The sequence below is a fragment of the Lagenorhynchus albirostris genome, chromosome 9 (genome assembly GCF_949774975.1).
Source record: "Lagenorhynchus albirostris chromosome 9, mLagAlb1.1, whole genome shotgun sequence".
Taxonomy (NCBI): Eukaryota; Metazoa; Chordata; class Mammalia; order Artiodactyla; family Delphinidae; genus Lagenorhynchus; species Lagenorhynchus albirostris.
The window spans coordinates 35,314,281-35,334,408 of record NC_083103.1 but is presented as its reverse complement, the minus strand read 5'-3'; the positions used below and the strand labels follow the sequence as shown (position 1 = coordinate 35,334,408).

The 20,128-nt window shown below is 38.6% G+C and overlaps 1 protein-coding gene across 2 annotated transcripts in view; it reads left to right on the top strand.

The window, feature by feature from the left end:
- NELL1 (neural EGFL like 1) overlaps window positions 1-20,128 on the top strand; it is an 859,251-nt gene that overhangs the window by 173,419 nt on the left and 665,704 nt on the right. For both annotated transcript variants that reach the window (XM_060159518.1, XM_060159517.1), the window contains exons 6-7: window positions 17,255-17,327; window positions 17,965-18,047. In XM_060159518.1, the coding sequence (XP_060015501.1) occupies window positions 17,255-17,327; window positions 17,965-18,047 (156 nt within the window). The remainder of the gene's footprint in view (window positions 1-17,254; window positions 17,328-17,964; window positions 18,048-20,128) is intronic.

Here is a 20,128-nt window from a genome sequence, read left to right as displayed (position 1 = left end):
TGGTTAAATTTATCCCTAAGTATTTTATTATTTTTGATGCTATTGTCAATGAAATTGTTTTATTTCTTTTTTGGATATTTTGTTGTTAGTGTATGTAAATGCAACTGATTTATATATTTTGATTATGTACCCTGCAACTTTACTGACTTCACTGATTTGTTATAAAAGTCTTTTGGTGGAGTCTTTAGGATTTTCTGTGTATAGGATCATATCTGCAAGCAAAGACATTTTTACTTCTTCCTTTCTAATTTGGAAACCTTTTTTTTTTTTTTCTTTTTCGTGCCTGATTGCTCTGTCTAGGACTTGTAGTACTATGTTGATTTAAGAGTGGTGAGAGTGGACACCCTGTCTTTTTTCCTGATCTTAGAAGAAGAGCTTTCAACCATTCACTGTTGAGTATGATGTTAGCTGTGGGCTTGTCATATATGGCCTTTACTATGTTGAAGTGTGTTCCTTCTATGCCCAACTTGGGTGTTTTTTTTTGATTTTTTGGTTTTTTGGTTTTTTTGCAGTACACGGGCCTCTCACTGTTGTGGCCTCTCCCGTTGTGGAGCACAGGCTCCGAACGCGCAGGTTCCATGGCCATGGCTCACGGGCCCAGCCGCTCCGCGGCATGTGGGATCCTCCCAGACCAGGGCACAAACCAGTGTCCCCTGCATCAGCAGGTGGACTCTCAACCACTGCGCCACCAGGGAAGCCCAACTTGGGTGTTTTTATCATGAAAGGATACTGCATTTTGTCAGATGTTTTTGACAGAGCATCTACTGATATGATCATGATTTTTATCTTCCATTCTATTAATGTGGTGTATCACATTTATTGATTTGCATATGTTGAACCATCCTTGCATCCCAGGGATAAATCTCACTTGATCATGGTATATGTTCCTTTAATGTACTCTTTAATTTGGTTTGCTAATATTTTGAGAATTTTTGCATCTATATTTATCAAAGATACTGGTCTATAGTTTTCTTTTTCTGTAGTGTACTTATCTAGTTTTAGTATCAGGCTAATGCTGGCCTTGAAAAATAAGTTTGGGAGTGTTCCTGCCTCTTCAGTTTCTTGAAAGAGTTTGGGAAAGATTGACATTAATTCTTTAAGTTTTTGGTAGAATTCACCAGTGAAACCATCTGGTCCTGGGCTTTTCTTTCCTTTTCCTTTTTTAAAAATTAAGGTATAATTTATATACAATAAAATTCTCCTTTTTAAATGTATGGTTCTGTAAGTTTTGGAAAATCTATGCAGTCATGTAACTACCATCAAGATAAAAGATTGTTCCATAACCTCCAAAAACTCCCCTGTGCTGCACTTTATTCAAGTCTTCTCCTCATCCTAAACGTCTAGCAACCACTGAATTGTTGTCTGGCCCTATATTTTTGCCTTTCCCAGAATGCATTATAAATGGAACTATTTATGTAAGTATGTGTTGAGGTTCACCCATGTTGTGTATTTCAGGGATTCATTCTTTTCTATTGCTGAGTAACATTCCAATTCTGTTCTACGGATATACTACAATTTGTTTATTCATTCCTTAGTTCATGAACATTTAGGTTGTTTTGAGTTTTTAGCATTTATGAATAAAGCTATTAAAACATTTGCATACAGGCTTTGGTATGAACAAAAGTTTTCATTTTTATTTGGGTAAATATGTCAGAGTGGGATTGCTGGGTCGTATATTAAGTGTATGTTTAACTTCATAAGAAATGCCATTGAATTTTTCCAAGTGGCTATACTATTTTACACTCTCATTAGCAATGTATAAAAGTTCCAGTTAGAGCCTTAAATTCAACATTCTGTGTGGGATGGGGAAAATGGCTTAGATTCCATGCAAGCTTAGAAGTTGGGACAGAAACTTCTGAAATAAAGCCATGATTCAGAAGACCACCCCTCCAGTGAAAGGGTAGGCAGAAATAGTCTACTACTTAGCAAAGGGAGGCAGTCCATTGACTAGCTTTTCTCTGCTTTATCTCCACACACACAAAAAATAGTTCCCTGATAAGAATTTGAAACCACAGCTCTTGACATCAAACAGATGTAAAATTTGGATTTATATACTCATGAAGCTCAAGAAACTATCTTAATGTGATCCTGGGTTGGGCACCTTGGGATTCTTTATGAAGAAAATACAAATTATCTTTGGGAAAATCACTTTTCATGCAAACTTCACAAGATTACTACAGATTAAGTTCACGCAAATATGAGTTTTTAGCCATCATGAGTAAGAATGGGAAGACACAACAAACTTCCCAATTATCCCTCAAAGGACTGTAGAAATTGGAATTACAAGATAAAGAATTCTTTAAATCCCTATACTTAAAATGTTTAAAGGAGCAAAATAACAAATTTAAAACAATGCATGATGACTAGAGATGATAAATATGACCAGGGAGATTTGAGTCAAAAGTTACTTCCAGAAACGGGCTTCCCTGGTGGCGCAGTGGTTGAGAGTCCGCCTACCGATGCAGGGGACACGGATTCGTGCCCTGGTCTGGGAAGATCCCACATGCTGCGGAGCGGCTAGGCCCGTGAGCCATGGCCGCTGAGCCTGCGCATCCGGAGCCTGTGCTCCGCAATGGGAGAGGCCACGGCAGTGAGAGGCCTGCGTACCGCAAAAAAAAAAAAAAAAAGTTACTTCCAGAAATGAAAAATACAGTTATTGAAGTGAAAAAAACTCAGTGAATCTGCTAAACAGTAAATTAGACACAGGTAGGGAGAGCATTTGTGAAATGGAAAATATTGTCAAATGATTACCTTAATTGTAGTGCAGGGATAGAGGAAAATAGGAAAGGTTAAGATGTAGGGAAGATGCATATATATGGAAAAAAATTTTATGTATGTGTTTTGCTTATATGTATTTAGTGTGTGTATGTATGTATATGCTTCCATAAATATTTAAAAATTCCAAAAGATAATGGGAGAAAGGGGTTATGGGCACTATTAGAAGTATGATGACTAAGGATTCTCTATAGTTGATAAGACATCAATTCTTATTACACAAAACAGTGCAATCAAAGTGTAAGCTCTTGCTGTCAAAAAGTCACTTAGAAAACTTAGAAGCTTAAACTATTTTTTAAAAATTATTTATTTATTTATTTATTTTTGGCTGTGTTGGGTCTTCATTGCTGCGCGCGGTCTTTCTCTAGTTGCAGCGAGCGGGGGCTACTCTTCGTTGTGGTGTGTGGGCTTCCCACTGCGGTGGCTTCTCTTGTTGCGGAACACGGGCTCTAGGCGCGCGGGCTTCAGTAGTTGTGGTGCACGGGCTTAGTTGCTTGGTGGCATGTGGGATTTTCCCGGACCAGGGCTCAAACCCATGTCCCCTGCATTGGGAGGCGGATTCTTAACCATTGCGCCACCAGGGAAGTCCCTCGCCTTTTTATTTAGCTCATAGTTCTTTGGGTTAATGGGATGATCTTTCTGGCTTGGTCTGGGTACGCTGGTATCTACCCAGCGTACCTGATATGTCTCTGATATGTCTGTTGTCATTTGGTTGGTCAGTAGGTAGCTTCTTCACATCTCTGGTGGTAGATTGGCTGTTGACTGGTATACTGCAGTTCTTCCCCATGTGTGGAGTCTGCTCAGGCTTATCCACATGGCAGTCTTGAGTTTCCAAGTGTAAGAAAAAGAGGAAGCCTTACAGCACTAGTGCATTTCAAGGCTCTCTTTGCTTGATCGCATTTGCTACTAATTTATTGCCCAAAGCAAGTCATATGATGAAAGCCAGGAGTGAGGGGTAAATAAATAGACTTCATCTCTCGTAGGACTATTCTGCAATATGACATTGCAAGGATATGGATGCAAGGAAGGGAAGAATTTAATATTTTAATAATCTATTACACAAATGATGATAAGTAGAAAGCCACACCTAGACATATTAGCAGAATAGCAGAACCCCAAGGTCACAGAGAACATCTTAACAGTAGCCAGTGATAAAAGGCAACTTCTTCAGAAAAGAATAACTTAGACTGAACGTCTGGAAGTCTGAGCAAGAAAAAATGGGAGAAGATATGAAAACCAATATAAATAAGAAAAGCACACAAAAATCACTGCAAAAATTAAAACAATGGTTATTAATTATTAACAATTTTGTGCCAATAAAATAGAAAACGACCGAAAAATGAACAATTTCTTAAAACTATATAAATTATCAAAATGGACTTAAAAAGTGCAAAACCCAGGTAGTCTTAGAATCATTAATGTATCATCAGGAATTCATGATTCGAAATCTGTTGTATCAGTTAGCTTTGATGCATAGCAAATCAACTCAAACCTTAATGGTTTGAAACAGCAACCATTTCTGTAGCTCAGAATTTTGTGAGTTGGCGTTTTGGGCTGGGCTTTGCTAAATTGTTCTCATATTCTCAGTGGGTTTAATCATGCATCTTTGGTTAGCTCCTAGGTTTCCTGGGGGCTGGCTGTACTAGAATGGCCGTTAGTTTGATGGCTCATCTCTGCTTCATGTGATCTCTCATTTCCTACCCGTCTAGCCCAAGCTTGTTTACATGGTGGCTGATCAGGGTTTCTAGAGCTGGAGCAGATGTGGGAATGGCCTTTTGAAGCCTATGCTTGAAACTTGCACATTATTTTGGCCAAAGCAAGTTACAAGGCCAGATTCCAAGGGTCTGGGAAATTGACTCCACCTTTTGGTGGGATACAAATTCCCATTACACAGGGCATGGACCCAGAAAAGAGCAAAGGACTGTGACCATTTTTTTAGTCTACAATGTCTTTCCACCAAATAACTGCTGGGTTCAGACGGTTTTACAGGCAAGTTCTATTACATCCAAGGAAACCATTCCAATCTTACATAAACTCTTCCAGAGAAGAGAATAAATGAGAACACTCATTTATGAAGATAAGGTTACCTTGATTCCTAAACTAGACAAGGACTGTATAAGAAAGGAATTGTATAATACAAGGCAATTTACTTTTGAACACAGATTAGATTAAAAATGTAAACAAAATATTAGCAAACTGAATCTAGCAGAGTGTGTGTGTGCATGAGAGAGAGCGAGAGACCCAGTTGTTGGTTATTTCAACAATATAAATTTGTTTTTATCACCAAAACAGTTATTAACATAATTCAACACATGAAACAAAGGAGAAAAAAATACTGTGGTCATTTCAAGAGGCAGAAAAGCACTACATAAAATTCAGTCCTGACTCATGATAAAAAAAGTTCTTAGCAAAATAGGAATAGAAGGAAACTTCATGAAACTGATAAAAAGTACATAAGAAAACATACATAGAAACATCGTACTTATGGTTTAAATATTAAGAGAATTCCTGTTAAAGTCGGGAATCATACAGGCCATCCCTATTACCGTGTTTCTTTTTGACATTATACTGTAGATTCTTACCAGCAAAGTAAATTAAAACCTTAAGGATTATGAAAAAGAAAAATATAATTATTCATGAATTATATAATTGTCTACAAAAAAATTGGACTCATGAATTATTAGAATGACCAAGAGAGTTCAGAAGCACTGTTGGATGCTTTTTGTGCGAACAAAAGTTTTCATTTCATTTGCATAAATACAAAATCGAAAAACAAAATCAATTGCATTGCTGAACAAAAGTAGCAATAACAAAGATACAGTTAAATATAATATTTTGTTTATAATATAAAAAATGTGTAAGTACTTAACAAAATCAAATATATACAAGGCAGTTATGAAGCAAATTGTAAAATTCTATTAAAAACTATATTAAAGAACACCTAAATGGGAAGAAATATACCATGTTCTTGGAGAAGGAGGCTTAAAGCAGTAAAGTCAGTTTTTCTCAAATTCATCACTAGATTCTGTGAGCCTGTAGTAAATTCCCAACAGGATTTTTTTTGTTTGTTTTTGGGCGGAATCTACAAGCTGATTCTAAAATTCTAATGAAAGATTAAAGAACAAGAATAATGAAGACAATTCTGAAGAAGAAAATGGGAGAGGGACTTGGCTTTTTCAGATACAAAGGCTTATTATAAGGTTATAGGAATCTTACAATGTCATATTGGTGCAAGAATTGGCACATGCATCAATAGAACAGAATGGAGAAGCCAGAAGTATACTCTTCCATTACATGTGGCAACTTGGAAACTTGAAGTGGCATTCCCAATCAATGGGGAAAAGACGTATTCATTGATAAATGGTTAGGAAAATCAGTTATTTAAATATTTCATATATATATTAATTGATGTAATTGATTTTTGTGTATGGTGACAGGAAAAGCTTTAAATATGTATTTGCACACCATATGCACAAAAATTTACAAATACAGTTGATTTAAAAGCTAAAAGTTAAAGCAAAACTGCAAGTTTTAGAAGACAACGTAGGAGCATATCTTCATGTTCTTCGAGAAAAATTTCTTAAGCTTAAAAAATAAAGAATCTTTAAAGGAAATATTGATAAGTTTAATATGTAGAATAAAAAGATCTCATCACAGATGATCTTGACAACAAGATCAGTTGACAAAGACATAGTATCCATTAAAGAAATGCTATAAATCAATAAGGATTATTCTTATAACGCAATAAAAATTCTGGCAAAGGATACGAAAAGGCAGTTCCCCAAAGTGGAAACGTGAATAGCCAATGAATGTACTAAAAGGATTGCCATTTCAGTAGCTGTCTTGGAAATGCAAATTAAAACCATTAGTAGATACAGTTTCTTAGCCATCAGCCTTACAAAAATGAAAAAAAAAACCAGCAAAAAACCTGACAATATTAAGTGTGAGGCAGACAGTTGGGAACAGGACACATACTCATTGTAGTGGAAACTTGCATTGGTAGAATACTAAGGAGAACAATTAGGGAGATTTTGTATAAAGTTGAAGATGTGTGTACCTTATGATACAGGAACCCAACTTACAGGTATAAACACTGAAGAAACTCTTCTTTCTATGTTTCTTCATTGAAGAAACTCATGTACCCAAGAAGATATGTACAGACATTATCACAGGAACAATTTCTTTCTTTTGTAATTTCAAAAATTTGGGGAAAAACTATCACTGGGAGAAGGTTTACATTGTGGTAAATATTAAAATCATAGAACTTGAATAAAAATTGATGAATTGCAAACATAATGAAAAAGCAAGTAGCAGGAGAACATTATGGTATTAAATCAGTTGTATGTGTAAAAATCAAAACAGTCCAATTTATTGCTTATTTATACATTCACATGTAAAAAGGTAAATGCATGGGAATGATATGCACTAAATTCAGACTAGTTTAACTTCTAAGAGGAATAAATGGGGATTTTATTAGAGATGGGTACCCAGAAGTCTTCAACTATAGTGATAACATTTTATTTAAGGTAGGTGGGAAATTCACAGGTATTTGCTGTAGTTTGGTTTCAACCCTTTTGTACATCATAAATATTTGAACTTAAAAATCATGACATAATTTTTCAGGGTGATAATTCACATATGTATGTGTATAAATATGTACATATATCCATATCCATACAGGTGATTTTTTTCATGTCCTATGATTTTCCACGTGTCCAAGAATCATCAGAAATTTGTCTCTCTGTTCCAAACTGGCTCTCACTTATGCTATTTCTTGTTTTGTAGCTAGTTACCCACTGGTGAAGCTACACTTTTCTTAGGGGTCTTACCTCTGTAGTGAAGGGCAGCAACTGGTTCCCAGTCATGGAAAGACATCAGAATCAGATGGGAAGAGTTTACAATTCAAATTTCTATGCCTACCTAGACCCACTTGTTGAGAATCTGAACTGTAGGGTTTGGGAATTTATATATTTTTAAAAGGCCTTTCTCACTGGTTTTGATCTGTAGATTTGAAGGCTCAAATTTGAGTGCACTGACATAGGTGACATGTGTTGATGGTCTAGATTAGTGTTTCACCTTGGTCTCTGTAAAGATCTCACAAAATATAAGATATAGTCAATAATTAGCTTCTGCTTTAGTGTCTTTTTAGATTAGTGTCTCTCCAACTTTAGAATGCATCCAGGAGGGATTGTTAGAACACAGGTAGCTGGATGTCAATAAACAGTGGAGTAGGCAGCTCCACGTTTCTTTACTTCCACCGAGACATCAAAAAATAAGCAGAAACTGTTAGAACCAACTTTGTCAGAATTTTGGCAAACATTAAATGTTTGTAGCAACCAAGTTAATTTTGAATCAAGAAAAAGGCAACATCAAAATAGCAGGAAAGCTTTATGACATTTTTACTTGCCCTCGCCCCACACCAGCTACAGCTCAGTGGCAGTCTTGAAGATGTCAGCCCATGTTTCCAGTGTGGGAAAATGGTCCCTGGCTCTAGAGGGAGCAGAGCAAATCTTATCTACAAATTATTTTGTATGTCTGTTCTGTCTGGGACTATCTGAAGGACTGATGCAAGGCACTTACCTCTATTTCACCTAACTCAATTCTCCCAGGCCAAAAAAATTGGTGGACATTTCTTGAAAATATTGCAAAGCTACCAAACAATCTGGGGCAAAAGTGTACGGTTGACACACATTAGACAATCTAGAGATAGGAGGAAGAGCTGAGGAGAGAGATTCTTTGGGCAGTTTAAGGCATTCAAAAGCAATCATGTATATGGGGAATTTAGAGAGCTATATGCATGCCCAGAGCAAGAGTCATGCTCAGAAAAGACCTGAGAATACCGTAAGCATTCACTTTGGGCTGATCCCTAGGATCAGTGCAAGCATGGCTAAGTGTTAAATGAGGGCTCCAGCATATAGCATGCTCTCCCCCAACTGTCCCCCTCTCCCAGCTCCTGGCATTCAAGGAAACCTTGGTCTAAAACCTTTCTGAACACAAGATCCAGAACAGAGATTTTAGTGACCAGACATAATAAGGAATACAGTCTCTATAAAAATAGTCAGAGGGCTTCCCTGGTGGCGCAGTGGTTGAGAGTCCGCATGCCGGTGCAGGGGACACGGGTTCGTGCCCCGGTCCGGGAAGATCCCACATGCCACGGAGCGGCTGGGCCCGTGAGCCATGGCTGCTGAGCCTGCACGTCCGGAGCCTGTGCTCCGCAGCGGGAGAGGCCACAGCAGGGAGAGGCCTGTGTACTGCAAAAAAAAAAAAAAAAAAAAAAAAGCCCCCATGATTGGTTTAAGGCTCTGCTATTGCTACCTTCAAGTTTTCAATAAGTTTTGAACAAGGGACTCTGCAAATTAGGTAGCTGATCCTGAATAGTTTATAGGGGGGCTTACTTGTTTCTTATTGGTCACATTATCTAGATTCTAAGATTTACCAGGGTCAGAACTGTGTCTGTTTTATTCAACAAGTGCTTCAAATAGTATCAGGTGCCCCGTTGGCAGATGATGTACTCTTAACATGAATGAATAAATGCACTAGCTATGAATCTGCCTTATTTGTAAAGTGCAAAGGTATCTCTCATAAAGGTAATGCAGATTGTATAAGAATATATATATTTAAAGCACCCAGCACTTAGTAGGTTTTCAGCATGCATTCCTTCTCCCTCTTTCTTATGTATTTAATGCTCCGTATACGCTTAACTCTATACTGTAGTAAAGACAGGCACTTTTGCTGCCTTTTAGGGACTTCTGTTTTAGTTGGGAGCTTGTGATTAAGACAGGGAGAATAGTTTGTCCTGTTATCTATTCCAGCTTGATGAGTGTATGATTCTCTGTAGATATAAGGAATCCTTGCTTAAGAGCCCAAATACCTGATACAGGCAGAAAACACAACGGGTGTTTACAGACTTGGACAATCATTTTCCTGCGGAGGTGTGTTGTGGGGATGAGAAAGAGAGTACCAACAATTATTAACTGCTTTCTACATTCTAGACCTAGTCTGGCTGTACATATATTATCTTAGTTAATTATGTGTCACCTTCAGAGAATCCTAATAAGGTAGTTATTATAATTGTCCCTCTGTATCCTGTTTCCAACACCCCTGTGGATACCAAAATCCATGGAAGCTCAAGTCCCTTATATAAAATCCATGTATGCTGTGAACTGTGCATCTGCGGTTACAGAGGGCCGACTGTGTTATCCCTACTGTGTAAATCAGGCAATGGGGCTCAGAAAGATTAAGCAACTTGCCAGTCTCACGTAGTTTGCAAGTGATGGAAATAGGATTGAAGCTTAGAACTTTCTTTTTCAATATTTTTGCTTATTCAGTTAACAAATATTTTTTAGGGGCTTGCTTGCTATGTACTAGTCACTGTGTTAGATGGTGGAGTATTTCACTTAGGTATGCCATGTCTTGTGGAGGAGACAGACTTGTCTTTTTCCAGGGGTCTAGCCCAAAGAAACAGGTGGTCCCAGTGAGAAGCACCAAAAGGAGGTGGCAGTTCCACACACCACATCTCCCTAGGGAGCATTGTGATTCTCCTTGTTCCCCTATAGGAGTAGCGCCATCCAATAGCTCTTTAGAAGGAAACCTTTCAAAACTCATCTCCCTATATACCAGCCCGTGTTTCATTCCATCCTTTGGTGAGATGAGATGGCTGGGGTAGGGGGAATGTATCACTGTCTCATTACAGAAATTATCTTGATCAATGCTGCAGAAATCTCCCTGTAAAAGAGGCAGTCACTTCTCCGATGACTTATCAGGCTTTTAATATATACCTGGTAGAAGCTGCCTCCTGGGTCCAAGAACCACACCTGCCTTTTGGCTCCAGAACTAAATAATGCTTATGTTGTGTTTTCAGGTTAAAACTGTATTGTTACTCCGCAAAGGGAGAGGCCACAACGGTGAGAGGCCCGCGTACTGCAAAAAAAAAAAAAAAAAAAAAAACTGTATTGTTCTCTATTTTAAGTATGAATACATCATTTCATAGGCAAAGTAAAAGCAAAAGCTCACTTGTCAAACCTAATTTCTGGGTCCTGGTGCATCGTTAGGAATAGTGCAATGAAGGTGCTGCTGATAAAAGAGCAGAGGGTGGAATCACTTGCCTGTTGCTTGGCTCGTAAGCCTCTGGCTTTAGTTACTTCCTATCAGAGACACAGAACCACAGGCTGGGAATTTCTGCGCTTCAAAACAGCATTCATTTGAGAAAATAGTTGGCCAGTAGTGATAGACTTATCTGAATCTTCTGATTGTCATAGGTTTTCATTATCAAGGTGGTTGCCTACGGCTCAATTTCCCTTTGATGCATTCTAAAATGATTATGCTGTCATTATTCCGAGGGTAAGCCTAGGTGAATCACAGTGCTTCAGAGGTTTGGGTGTTCTGACAGTTTCTAAATAGTTGAGATCTCGTGGAGAATTCCCATCTCAAAGCCTTTCACAGAGGCCAAGCCTTTCTGTCTCTGTCTCTCGCTATTTTTCTGTCTGGTGAACTTGGGTCTGAAACCGTTCCCTTACCTGGACTTCACTGTCTCCTTAACAGCTGAGCTGTCACTGGGAAGTGAAATTACTTCTTTTTTTTTAATGCCACAGCTGTTGTTTTTTTTTTTTACCTCAGCTGGTTCCCATAATTCCACAGATGGTAAACATATGTTTATAGGCACATAGAAAAAGAAGCTATATTGGATTCCTCTCATCTCTAATTCTCACTTTTCCTTTCATGCAGAAAGTCAAAGTCACAGAACTGGGGAATCTTACATATTTGTAGATTAATATTTCTGTGCATTAAGGCTTTGGAAACAGCAGGACAGCTAATGATATGCTAATGAACTGACAGTTTTTATTGATCATAATGAAAGTCGACAAGTGTCTTTCTTGGCTTTTATGCAAGCTGGAATATTTTATTAACTGTCTTCAGGGCAGAAATACATAATTGGCTGCATTGTGAAAATCCTCCTTGTCGGTTTCCCAAGTCTTACTTTTTGCTAGCCCGCTGCCAAGGCTTGGGTCCTTGCCAGTTTATAAACAGAACACATCCTCATCCATATATTTACATGCCTTCCAGGAACTCTCCCCACCTCCTTTTCCTTTCCCTTTTAAAGCAATTTGTTTCAGTGCTTTAGCATACAAAAAAATGGAACCATTTTCTTCAATGTAAACAGAGATCTGCAGGGAAATAAGAGCGGTAAAAAAAGAATTAGCATTTGTTTGGCGGCAAAGCTGCTTTCATTTGTATCAGAAAGCTCCAGGTGTTAGTAGGGTTTGCCTAATAGTTATTCCATACAGAAGAGGATAAATAATGGCATAATTTTTCTAATCTTTCTATTGCATCTTCCTATATTTCTTACTGTGAAATGAGTAAATGTTCTTGGAACCACGGAAATAATGGGCATCAGTGCCCCAGACAAAAAACCCATAATGTATAACCTGCCTGGTACAAATTTAGTTTTCAGTGCCTGGTGAGCTGAGTGCAGGGGGAAGCAGAAGGTGGCAACAGGTGGATGTCACAAAGAGGAAAAAATATCTGTTTTTCTTCTTTCCATCGTACTGATAGTAAAAGCTTATTAATTTGGGTTCTGCCCCTTAGGAAATTTTTTAGATCCTCAGAGGGACTGAGATTTAGCATTGCACTAACAACAAGAAAATGGATTGTTTAGCAAATTAATAGTGCAAATAAGATTGCAGGGGAGAATGTTAGGCTACCTAAAAGGACCTCAGTTTTCCAGCATTGAAAAACTGTTTTAGCAAGCTGTTAGTATCTAATGCAAATAATTCATTATGGCTGGTTGAATACTATCTTTCCATGAAGGCAGCTAAGATAGAACCTCACTTTGATAACAGGACTTCCTTGTAGCACCATTTTGTGCTACAAAGCCCACATAACTGTGAGACTTTCTCAAATGATATATTTTACTTACACTGTGTTGCAGTGGCCCAGCCCTCATTTGGAGTTAGGAGACCTGTAGTTGATGGCCAAAGATTAAGGTGTCCTTTAGGAAAGCTAATTAAAGTATCAGAGCTTTAGATTTTTCATAGGTCAAATGACCAGGTAATCTGGCCCTAGATCAGTAGTTTTCATCGGGCATCTCAAAATCACCTCAGAACCACTGTCAAAATTTCATACATGACTGTGCTCCCTCACCCTCCTCTAAAATTCTGATATGTTCCCCTAGTTTAACAACTAGCATTCTACATGATTTTCACAGACTCTTAACAGCTGTGAAAATTATAATTCAGTATTGCGTCAGGGAGGAAGAAGTTTTCCTCTACCCTTCTAGGTTCTTCTGACAAGTCTAAGAATTCAATTGACATGAGACCAATTAGCAGAAACTCAAAACAAATTTTAATAACATGTACACATGGCAGAGACCCAGGAAAACTGAGTAGCTTACCAAAAGAGCTGAAACCCTCACCTTAAATACTGTCTTCGGGTAAAGACAACAACAGAGAGTGTGGTGGTAGGTCTTTGGGACTCAAGGGGAGGTAGGCAATTCACACGGAGATGGCAAAGCAAATGTTCAGTAAATAAATGTTTGCTGGGCCATGCAGAGACAATGGGATGCAGAGTGCACGCTGATCTCTAAGTTGCCCCACCACACCTAGTTCATATTCCTTGCAGATATTTCTGATGACAGTTCTATTCTGGGAACAGGCCCTCTATCTAAGTTCTTTTAGGCAATTAGGGGGAAGGTCAGAGTTTCTTCCTGAGCCTTTTGGGCCTTGATTGTTTTCAGGTCTAAATAATCTGCAAGCCAATGAGACATTTAGAGTGGCAAATTTTGCTCTCTTACAATTATATAATTTATAGTTTTTAGGAATTTGATGCAGGTTAGGTATTGATTGTACCTACTTGGTGAAATATACTATGATAGGAATAGCAGGGAAAGCTGAGGTGAAAACCTATGAGTTTTGCTTTCACGGTTCTTATAATTTAGTGATTTGGTTAGTTGCCATTCAGTTCCAAATCAGTAAGATTTTACTCTGTTCATGTACTGGATCCAGGTGCTGCTTTCACCACTCTGAACTTGTAAGGAGTAAACACTCTTGCTCCAGAAAATCCAAGTGATTGACAACACGGCAGGGTTTTTCAAAGTGGGCCCCTTGACCTTTCATGGGAATCCTTTGGGACGGCCTTTAAAAATGCCGATTCCTGGGCCCACTCCAACCCTCCTGAAACAGAGTCCGGGGTTGACCCAGGAATCTGATGTTAAACAAATACTCAATGTGATTCTTAAGAAACTGGCAGTTTGAGAAATACTGCTGTGGTGAATGGTACGAATGAGGTCCACTACTTATAGGCCCAGCCAGAGTTTTTCTTTTTTTTTTCAGTTAAGTGTAGATACATTTAAAGTGAAATGAAGAGAAATAATAGAAATTCTGTCTTTTTATCCCTTATTTCATCTTTTCTGGGGAGAAGTTGCTGTGCTCTAAGGTACATTTTCATCTATAGAAATCCTCCCAGATGATTTTTCTGGGAGAAATAAGGCTGATCGAGCTTCTTTGTTGTTTGTTGCTTTATACTTTATAAAACTCCGTTTTCTAAAGAAAACTACAGGCTTAGCAAATGCTTCTTTTATTGACAAATGTCCAGGCACTAAATAGTTGGCCCTCCATCTGCAGGTTCCACATCCGCAGAATCAACCCGTTTCAGTCTACAGTTGGTTGACTGCGTGAATGCTGAACCTGTGTGTGCAGAGGACCTACCGTTCTATGCCATTTTATATAAAAGACTTGAGCATCCACAGATTTTGGTGTCTGTGGTGGGTGGGTGGTGGAGGGGGAAGGGAGGGTCCCAGAACCACTACCTTCCAGCTACTGAGGGATGACTCTAGTTCATATGACAATTCAGTGCAAGACCTTTTGGTTCTTATCATGGGGAGGTACTGGGATATATACACAGGTATGTATTTATAGGTTCACATACATACACTCACACTTCTTTGGGTTGCAGTTGGTATTTGTACAGTACATTGCCACCCTTCATTTAATCCAGCAAGGAATGACATCCGTTCAAATACATTAGTGTTCCCATCTTGATTCATTTGGCAAGAACATGTTTTTATGCCACTATGTGGGCTGACCCTCATGACCCCTTTTTCAGAAAAAATATCCAGTGCCTTGAGTTTTTGTGTTGATAGGGGTTGAGAAGCTGTCAGTTCTTATTTCCATTTTTGTTCGAGTCAACGTCATTGATCTTCACCTAGTGATCTGTGTAACACACACGCATGTGCCGGAGATTAAAAGTGGAAAGACAGGAGGGAGGCAGGTGGAAGAAAGGTGTGGGAGAGGCAATTATTAAGAAAACAAAAGGAATACTGCCATGTATAATATATGTTGCTACAGGATAAGTGGATGGGAAATCCTTTTCAAATGGACTTTTTTTTTTTTTTTTTTTTTTTTGCGGTACGCGGGCCTCTCACTGTGGTGGTCTCTCCCGTTGCGGAGCACAGGCTCCGGACGCGCAGGCTCAGCGGCCATGGCTCACGGGCCCAGCCGCTCCGCGGCACGTGGGATCCTCCCGGACCGGGGCACGAACCCGTGTCCCCTGCATCGGCAGGCGGACTCTCAACCACTGCGCCACCAGGGAAGCCCTCAAATGGACTTTTTATTTGTTTTGGCAAAGATAATACCATGACAAATATACACCAGGTTTCTGAGGGCCCTTTCCATGGCTGATAAAAATAAGAATGATTTAGGCTCTTCTAACCAGCAGGTGTTAGATAGACCTCATCCTTTCCAGGTACGTGTGCTTTTGCCACTTTGGCATCAAGGAGGGTGACCAACTGTCCCGGTTTGCCTGGGAATCTCTGTTTTAGCACTGAAATCTCTAAATCCCAGGCAAACCTGAATAGTTGGTCACTATAACTTCATCCATATTCAGCCTCATTAGACAGATATTTTCTGATGTGTATTTAGTTCTCTCTGACGGGCTGTTCTTTGAGGGAAATCTGTCGCTTTGTCTGCTCTGGACTGATTTTTTCTTTTATCTTGAAAGTTAGCAAAAGCACAGAGATCTAAATTGTGACACTTTCAGTTTGGACGCCTGTTTCATTGACCCAGCACTTGAGTGCTAGAAGGTTCTGTAGCTTTTGCATGCAGCACTTCTTTTTCCAGAGAAGCAAATGAAGCTCAGAGAGGGTGGTTGACTTATTAAGTCCAGCCAGTTAGCTACAAATGGATCCAGACCTTAAACCTTGGGCCCCTGACTGCCAATCCCATGCTTTTCTCAAATTCCTCACATGTGCTTGAAAGGCACCCTGGCCTCTCAAAGGAGTTAATTTGCTTTGAAAAACTGAGCAACTTTGTGCCAGGAAGAAGCTGATTGACTTAGACTCTGCTCCATTAATTGCTCCCTGTAATTCCCCAGCAAGAGATGACAAATTCATTTTGAAGAGCTGTGGCAGGCACCTTCTTCCCATGGTGAGGCTGTCTCTTCTCTTAATCACGGACACTGCATCATCCTCGAAGAGGAAGAGGTTAATCAAAGTATCTAATTCGGAGGAAGAGGCCTTGTGACCCTGTTATTTCTATTAATATTTCGAATTAATATTTTATCTTGGAATAATAAGCAGAAACAGCATTTTAGAAGATGAGCACATCTTCTAAAGTTTAGAAGATGCTGTTTAGAAGATGAGCACATAAATGTTAAATGTTGCTTCCTTTGAAAGACTCACCACACTATCATAAGCCTATATTTTATTTATAGATTAAGCTCAATATTCTGAACCAGCTTCTACATGTTCCATCCGTTCTGTAATATCTCTTCCATCAAATCAGGAAAAAATACCCTAAAAACGGAATCTTGAAATTCAATGTGAAAAATCCAAAAGCCAAGTCAATATTTTCATTGAGAGATGGCGGCCCCAAACACTTTCTTAAATTAGGGCTGTTCTTCCAGACTAAATTGCAGAATTAAAAGACCACCTTTTATCCACAGTGAGGTGTTGAGCAAATCTTAAGACTCACCAGCAAAGACTCATGTTACTCAAGTAGCTGAGAGGAAGGTTCTTAAGGAGTTTTCCCCATGTCTAATTTTATTTCCTGGACTAAATGAATCAGTAGAGCATTTTAGTCTAATATGTTCCTGTTGTCGCTTTTTCCCACTTAAAAAAATCCTGTAAATCAGTATTTAATGTTCCAAGATGACTAGGGCATTGAGGAGAATTTTTATTGCATCAATGTCTTTATAGTTGGACAGTTTGAGAACATTGACTGATGGATCCTTAGTTCTATGATATCATTAGCATAAACCAGTGGTAAGTAATTGTAGCTTTCTCAAGATGAATGGATATTTTGAGATTTTTTAGAAGAGGATGGTTTGGAGTAGGTCAGTGTGCACTAAGGCCAACTCACCTTCTGAATATGGTTATCAGTCTTGCTAAAAAAAAGAAAAGAAAACTTCCCTGCAGAGAGCATGTGACAGGGGCCATTTGAACTGGTAACTGTAATACTGATTGCCACCTCTCTCTTCTGTTATCAAGGGGATTATCCAAGATGGGAAAATCATCTTTATGCCGAATGGATACATAACACAGTGTCCGAACCTGAATCGCAGTAAGTAGCAACTTAAAGCATTTCTGAATTATTAATATTGTATAGCTTGTTGATAATATCAGAGAAGCACTTCAGGAAGGATACAAACAAACTGTTTACATTGTTGACTTATGAGGTGGTGGGGTTAGTGAGAGGTTTTATGTATACTAAAATACTTCTGTGTCTTTGGATTTTTAAAAAGCTTATGTATTTGTAGAATTAACATTTGAAGGTAAGAAGAGATTATATGAGCAGTTTTGGGTCTGTAATGTTTCATGTAATTATATAAATATATGTATATAAACTGTTTTTTAAACTTCTTGACTTGGATATATATGAGTGTACTTTTGCTGCTTCTGTGGTAATTCACAATTCTTTAGTCCCAATAAAAATGAAAGTTTAGTTTAAATTTAAAAATGTTTTCAGGGTAAAAACATACTGTCCTTTTCAGTTAGTCCTTGTTCCTTTCTTTTTGCTTATTAATAAAAGGAAAAGATCTAGATCTGAAATCCTCTGTGAATTCACTCCAATTTTGAAGTCACACTTAACCAGAAAAGCGAAAACACTTTTATATAGCTAAACAACTACTGTTTAAAAATATATATATATTTTTCTGTTAGCACAGTAGCAACATTTATTTTATATTTTCTTTATTGAGCTTGTCCGACTTGCAGTGATTTCTTAAGCCTGGTGCAAGGAATAATGGATTTACAAGAGCTTTTGGCCAAGATGACTGCAAAAGTAGGTATCTAAATTTCACTCGTGATGTTTCATTTCTTTGTCCATCCTATCTGGAGTTTAGAGTGATAAGCTATCATGGAAACATTTTTAGTGTTGGCATCTGCGATATGTTACTATAAAATGGTTTATTCTTTTTTGAAATAGGACAACCTATAGTAAACATAACCCTTTGCGCCTTTGATACTGTTAGACTGTATCAAAATACTTAGTTGAAAAATGTTTGGAAGAAAAGCAATATGTACCACTGTATATTCCCTGGGAGTGGAAAAGGAATTTGCCCATTGGCTATTAAACCAGTAACACTGAGAGATGATATATGGTCAGAGTCACTGCTGCTTATAAGCTAATGCATTTTGGATGCAAGAATCATTGCCAGTAGTCGGAAAGGGCAGAATAGCTATTGTTAGGAACAGATTTTTGTCACAGGAAGGCATTATATCACATTTCTAATATATGATGCATTTCAAAACTGGTCCTGAGTTAAATAGTGAAGGAGGCAAAGTTTGCCTTTCAACACCTTCTGTTTTATAATTCTGCATCTTTCCCTCCTCCCCATGATTCACTTAACAAGCATCTTTTGAGGATCTGCTATTTGCCAGGCACTGTGTTAGGCACATAGGAGGCGGTGATGAAGAGGATGTGATTTCTACCCCAGAGACGTTCATATTGAGTGGCAGAGCTGGGGATGTAAACAATTGGGGCTTTGATAATATATACTCATAACGTTTAGATTGATAATGAAAAGCCCTGAGCCTTGTGAGGAAAGGCGCTGAATAAACAGAAAACGTGGCCGATGCTGTTGTTATGATACCGATCAGTCGTGGACATGAGTTCCAGCCTAGGGCAGAGAAAGACTCTGGTTGGCCCTAAGAGACATTATGCTCTGCAAAAGGGAGAATTTTAATAACAGTGAAAATGATACCTTAATCCTATTCTACCTGCGGCTCTGACCGCTCCTGCCATCAGCCATAGCACGTGGAAAAAATCGGTGGGTAGGTCGGTGTTTGGGATGTATGGCTGTATTTTGGACTCAAAGACTCTGCTGCTGAAGATAATATTTCTGCTTCAAACTAGGTCTCTGGCCAAGTCCCCTTTTGTCTGCAAAGGAGAGCACTTTTGTAAAGAGAGAAACTAAAACTGAGATTCGAGAGATTCTTTTCACTTCAGAGTACAGTGGAAATGTGAAACGTAGGCAATAATTTGTCTTCCCAGCTTGTGGCATAGAGAAGCTTTTATGTCATATCGTCTGAAGCAGCTTGATCTCAATACTGTTAATTATATTTTAGATCGCTACCAAATTTTTGGAACAAGAAACATGCCACTCAGCCTCAGGTGACTGTGGTTCTCCATCTCCTGGTGATAAAAGTGCCCTTTTTCATTCTCATTCTTTCCCGTTGCAGGAATGTCATTTTTCTCTTTTTAGCTGTACATTATTATCTAGCAGCCACATTGAGCTCTGTCCACAAAACATTATTATGTAAAATGGCCATTTGTGAGGCAGAAGGTATTTAACTATGAGCAGAAAATGGTTTAATCCACCTTCTAAACACCCCCAGCACTCTGGAAGATTTATAAAAGTCTATTTCTTTCAAACCGTGAATAGAATTATAATTAGAAAACTGAGTACTTCCATCTTCACTGCAAAATTTGGAGTCTGTGATAATCTAGAAGAAGAGTTGGCAAACTTTTCTTGTAAGGAGCCAGCTAGTAAATTTTAGTCTTTACAGATCAAGAAGCAAAATTGAGAACATGATGTATATACTTATTTCACTTCAATATAATCAATCAATATAACATGAAAGGGGGCTTCCCTGGTGGCTCAGTGGTTAAGAATCTGCCTGCCAATGCAGGGGACACGGGTTTGAGCCCTGATCGGGGAAGATCCCACATGCCGCGGAGCAACTAAGCCCATGCACCACAACTACTGAAGCCTGTGCACCACAACTGCTGAAGCCCGCATGCCTAGAGCCCATGCTCCGCAACAAGAAAAGCCACTGAATGAGAAACCCGCACACCTCACCTCAGTGAAGACCCAATGCAACCAAAAAAATAATAATGATAATAATTAAATTTATAAAAGA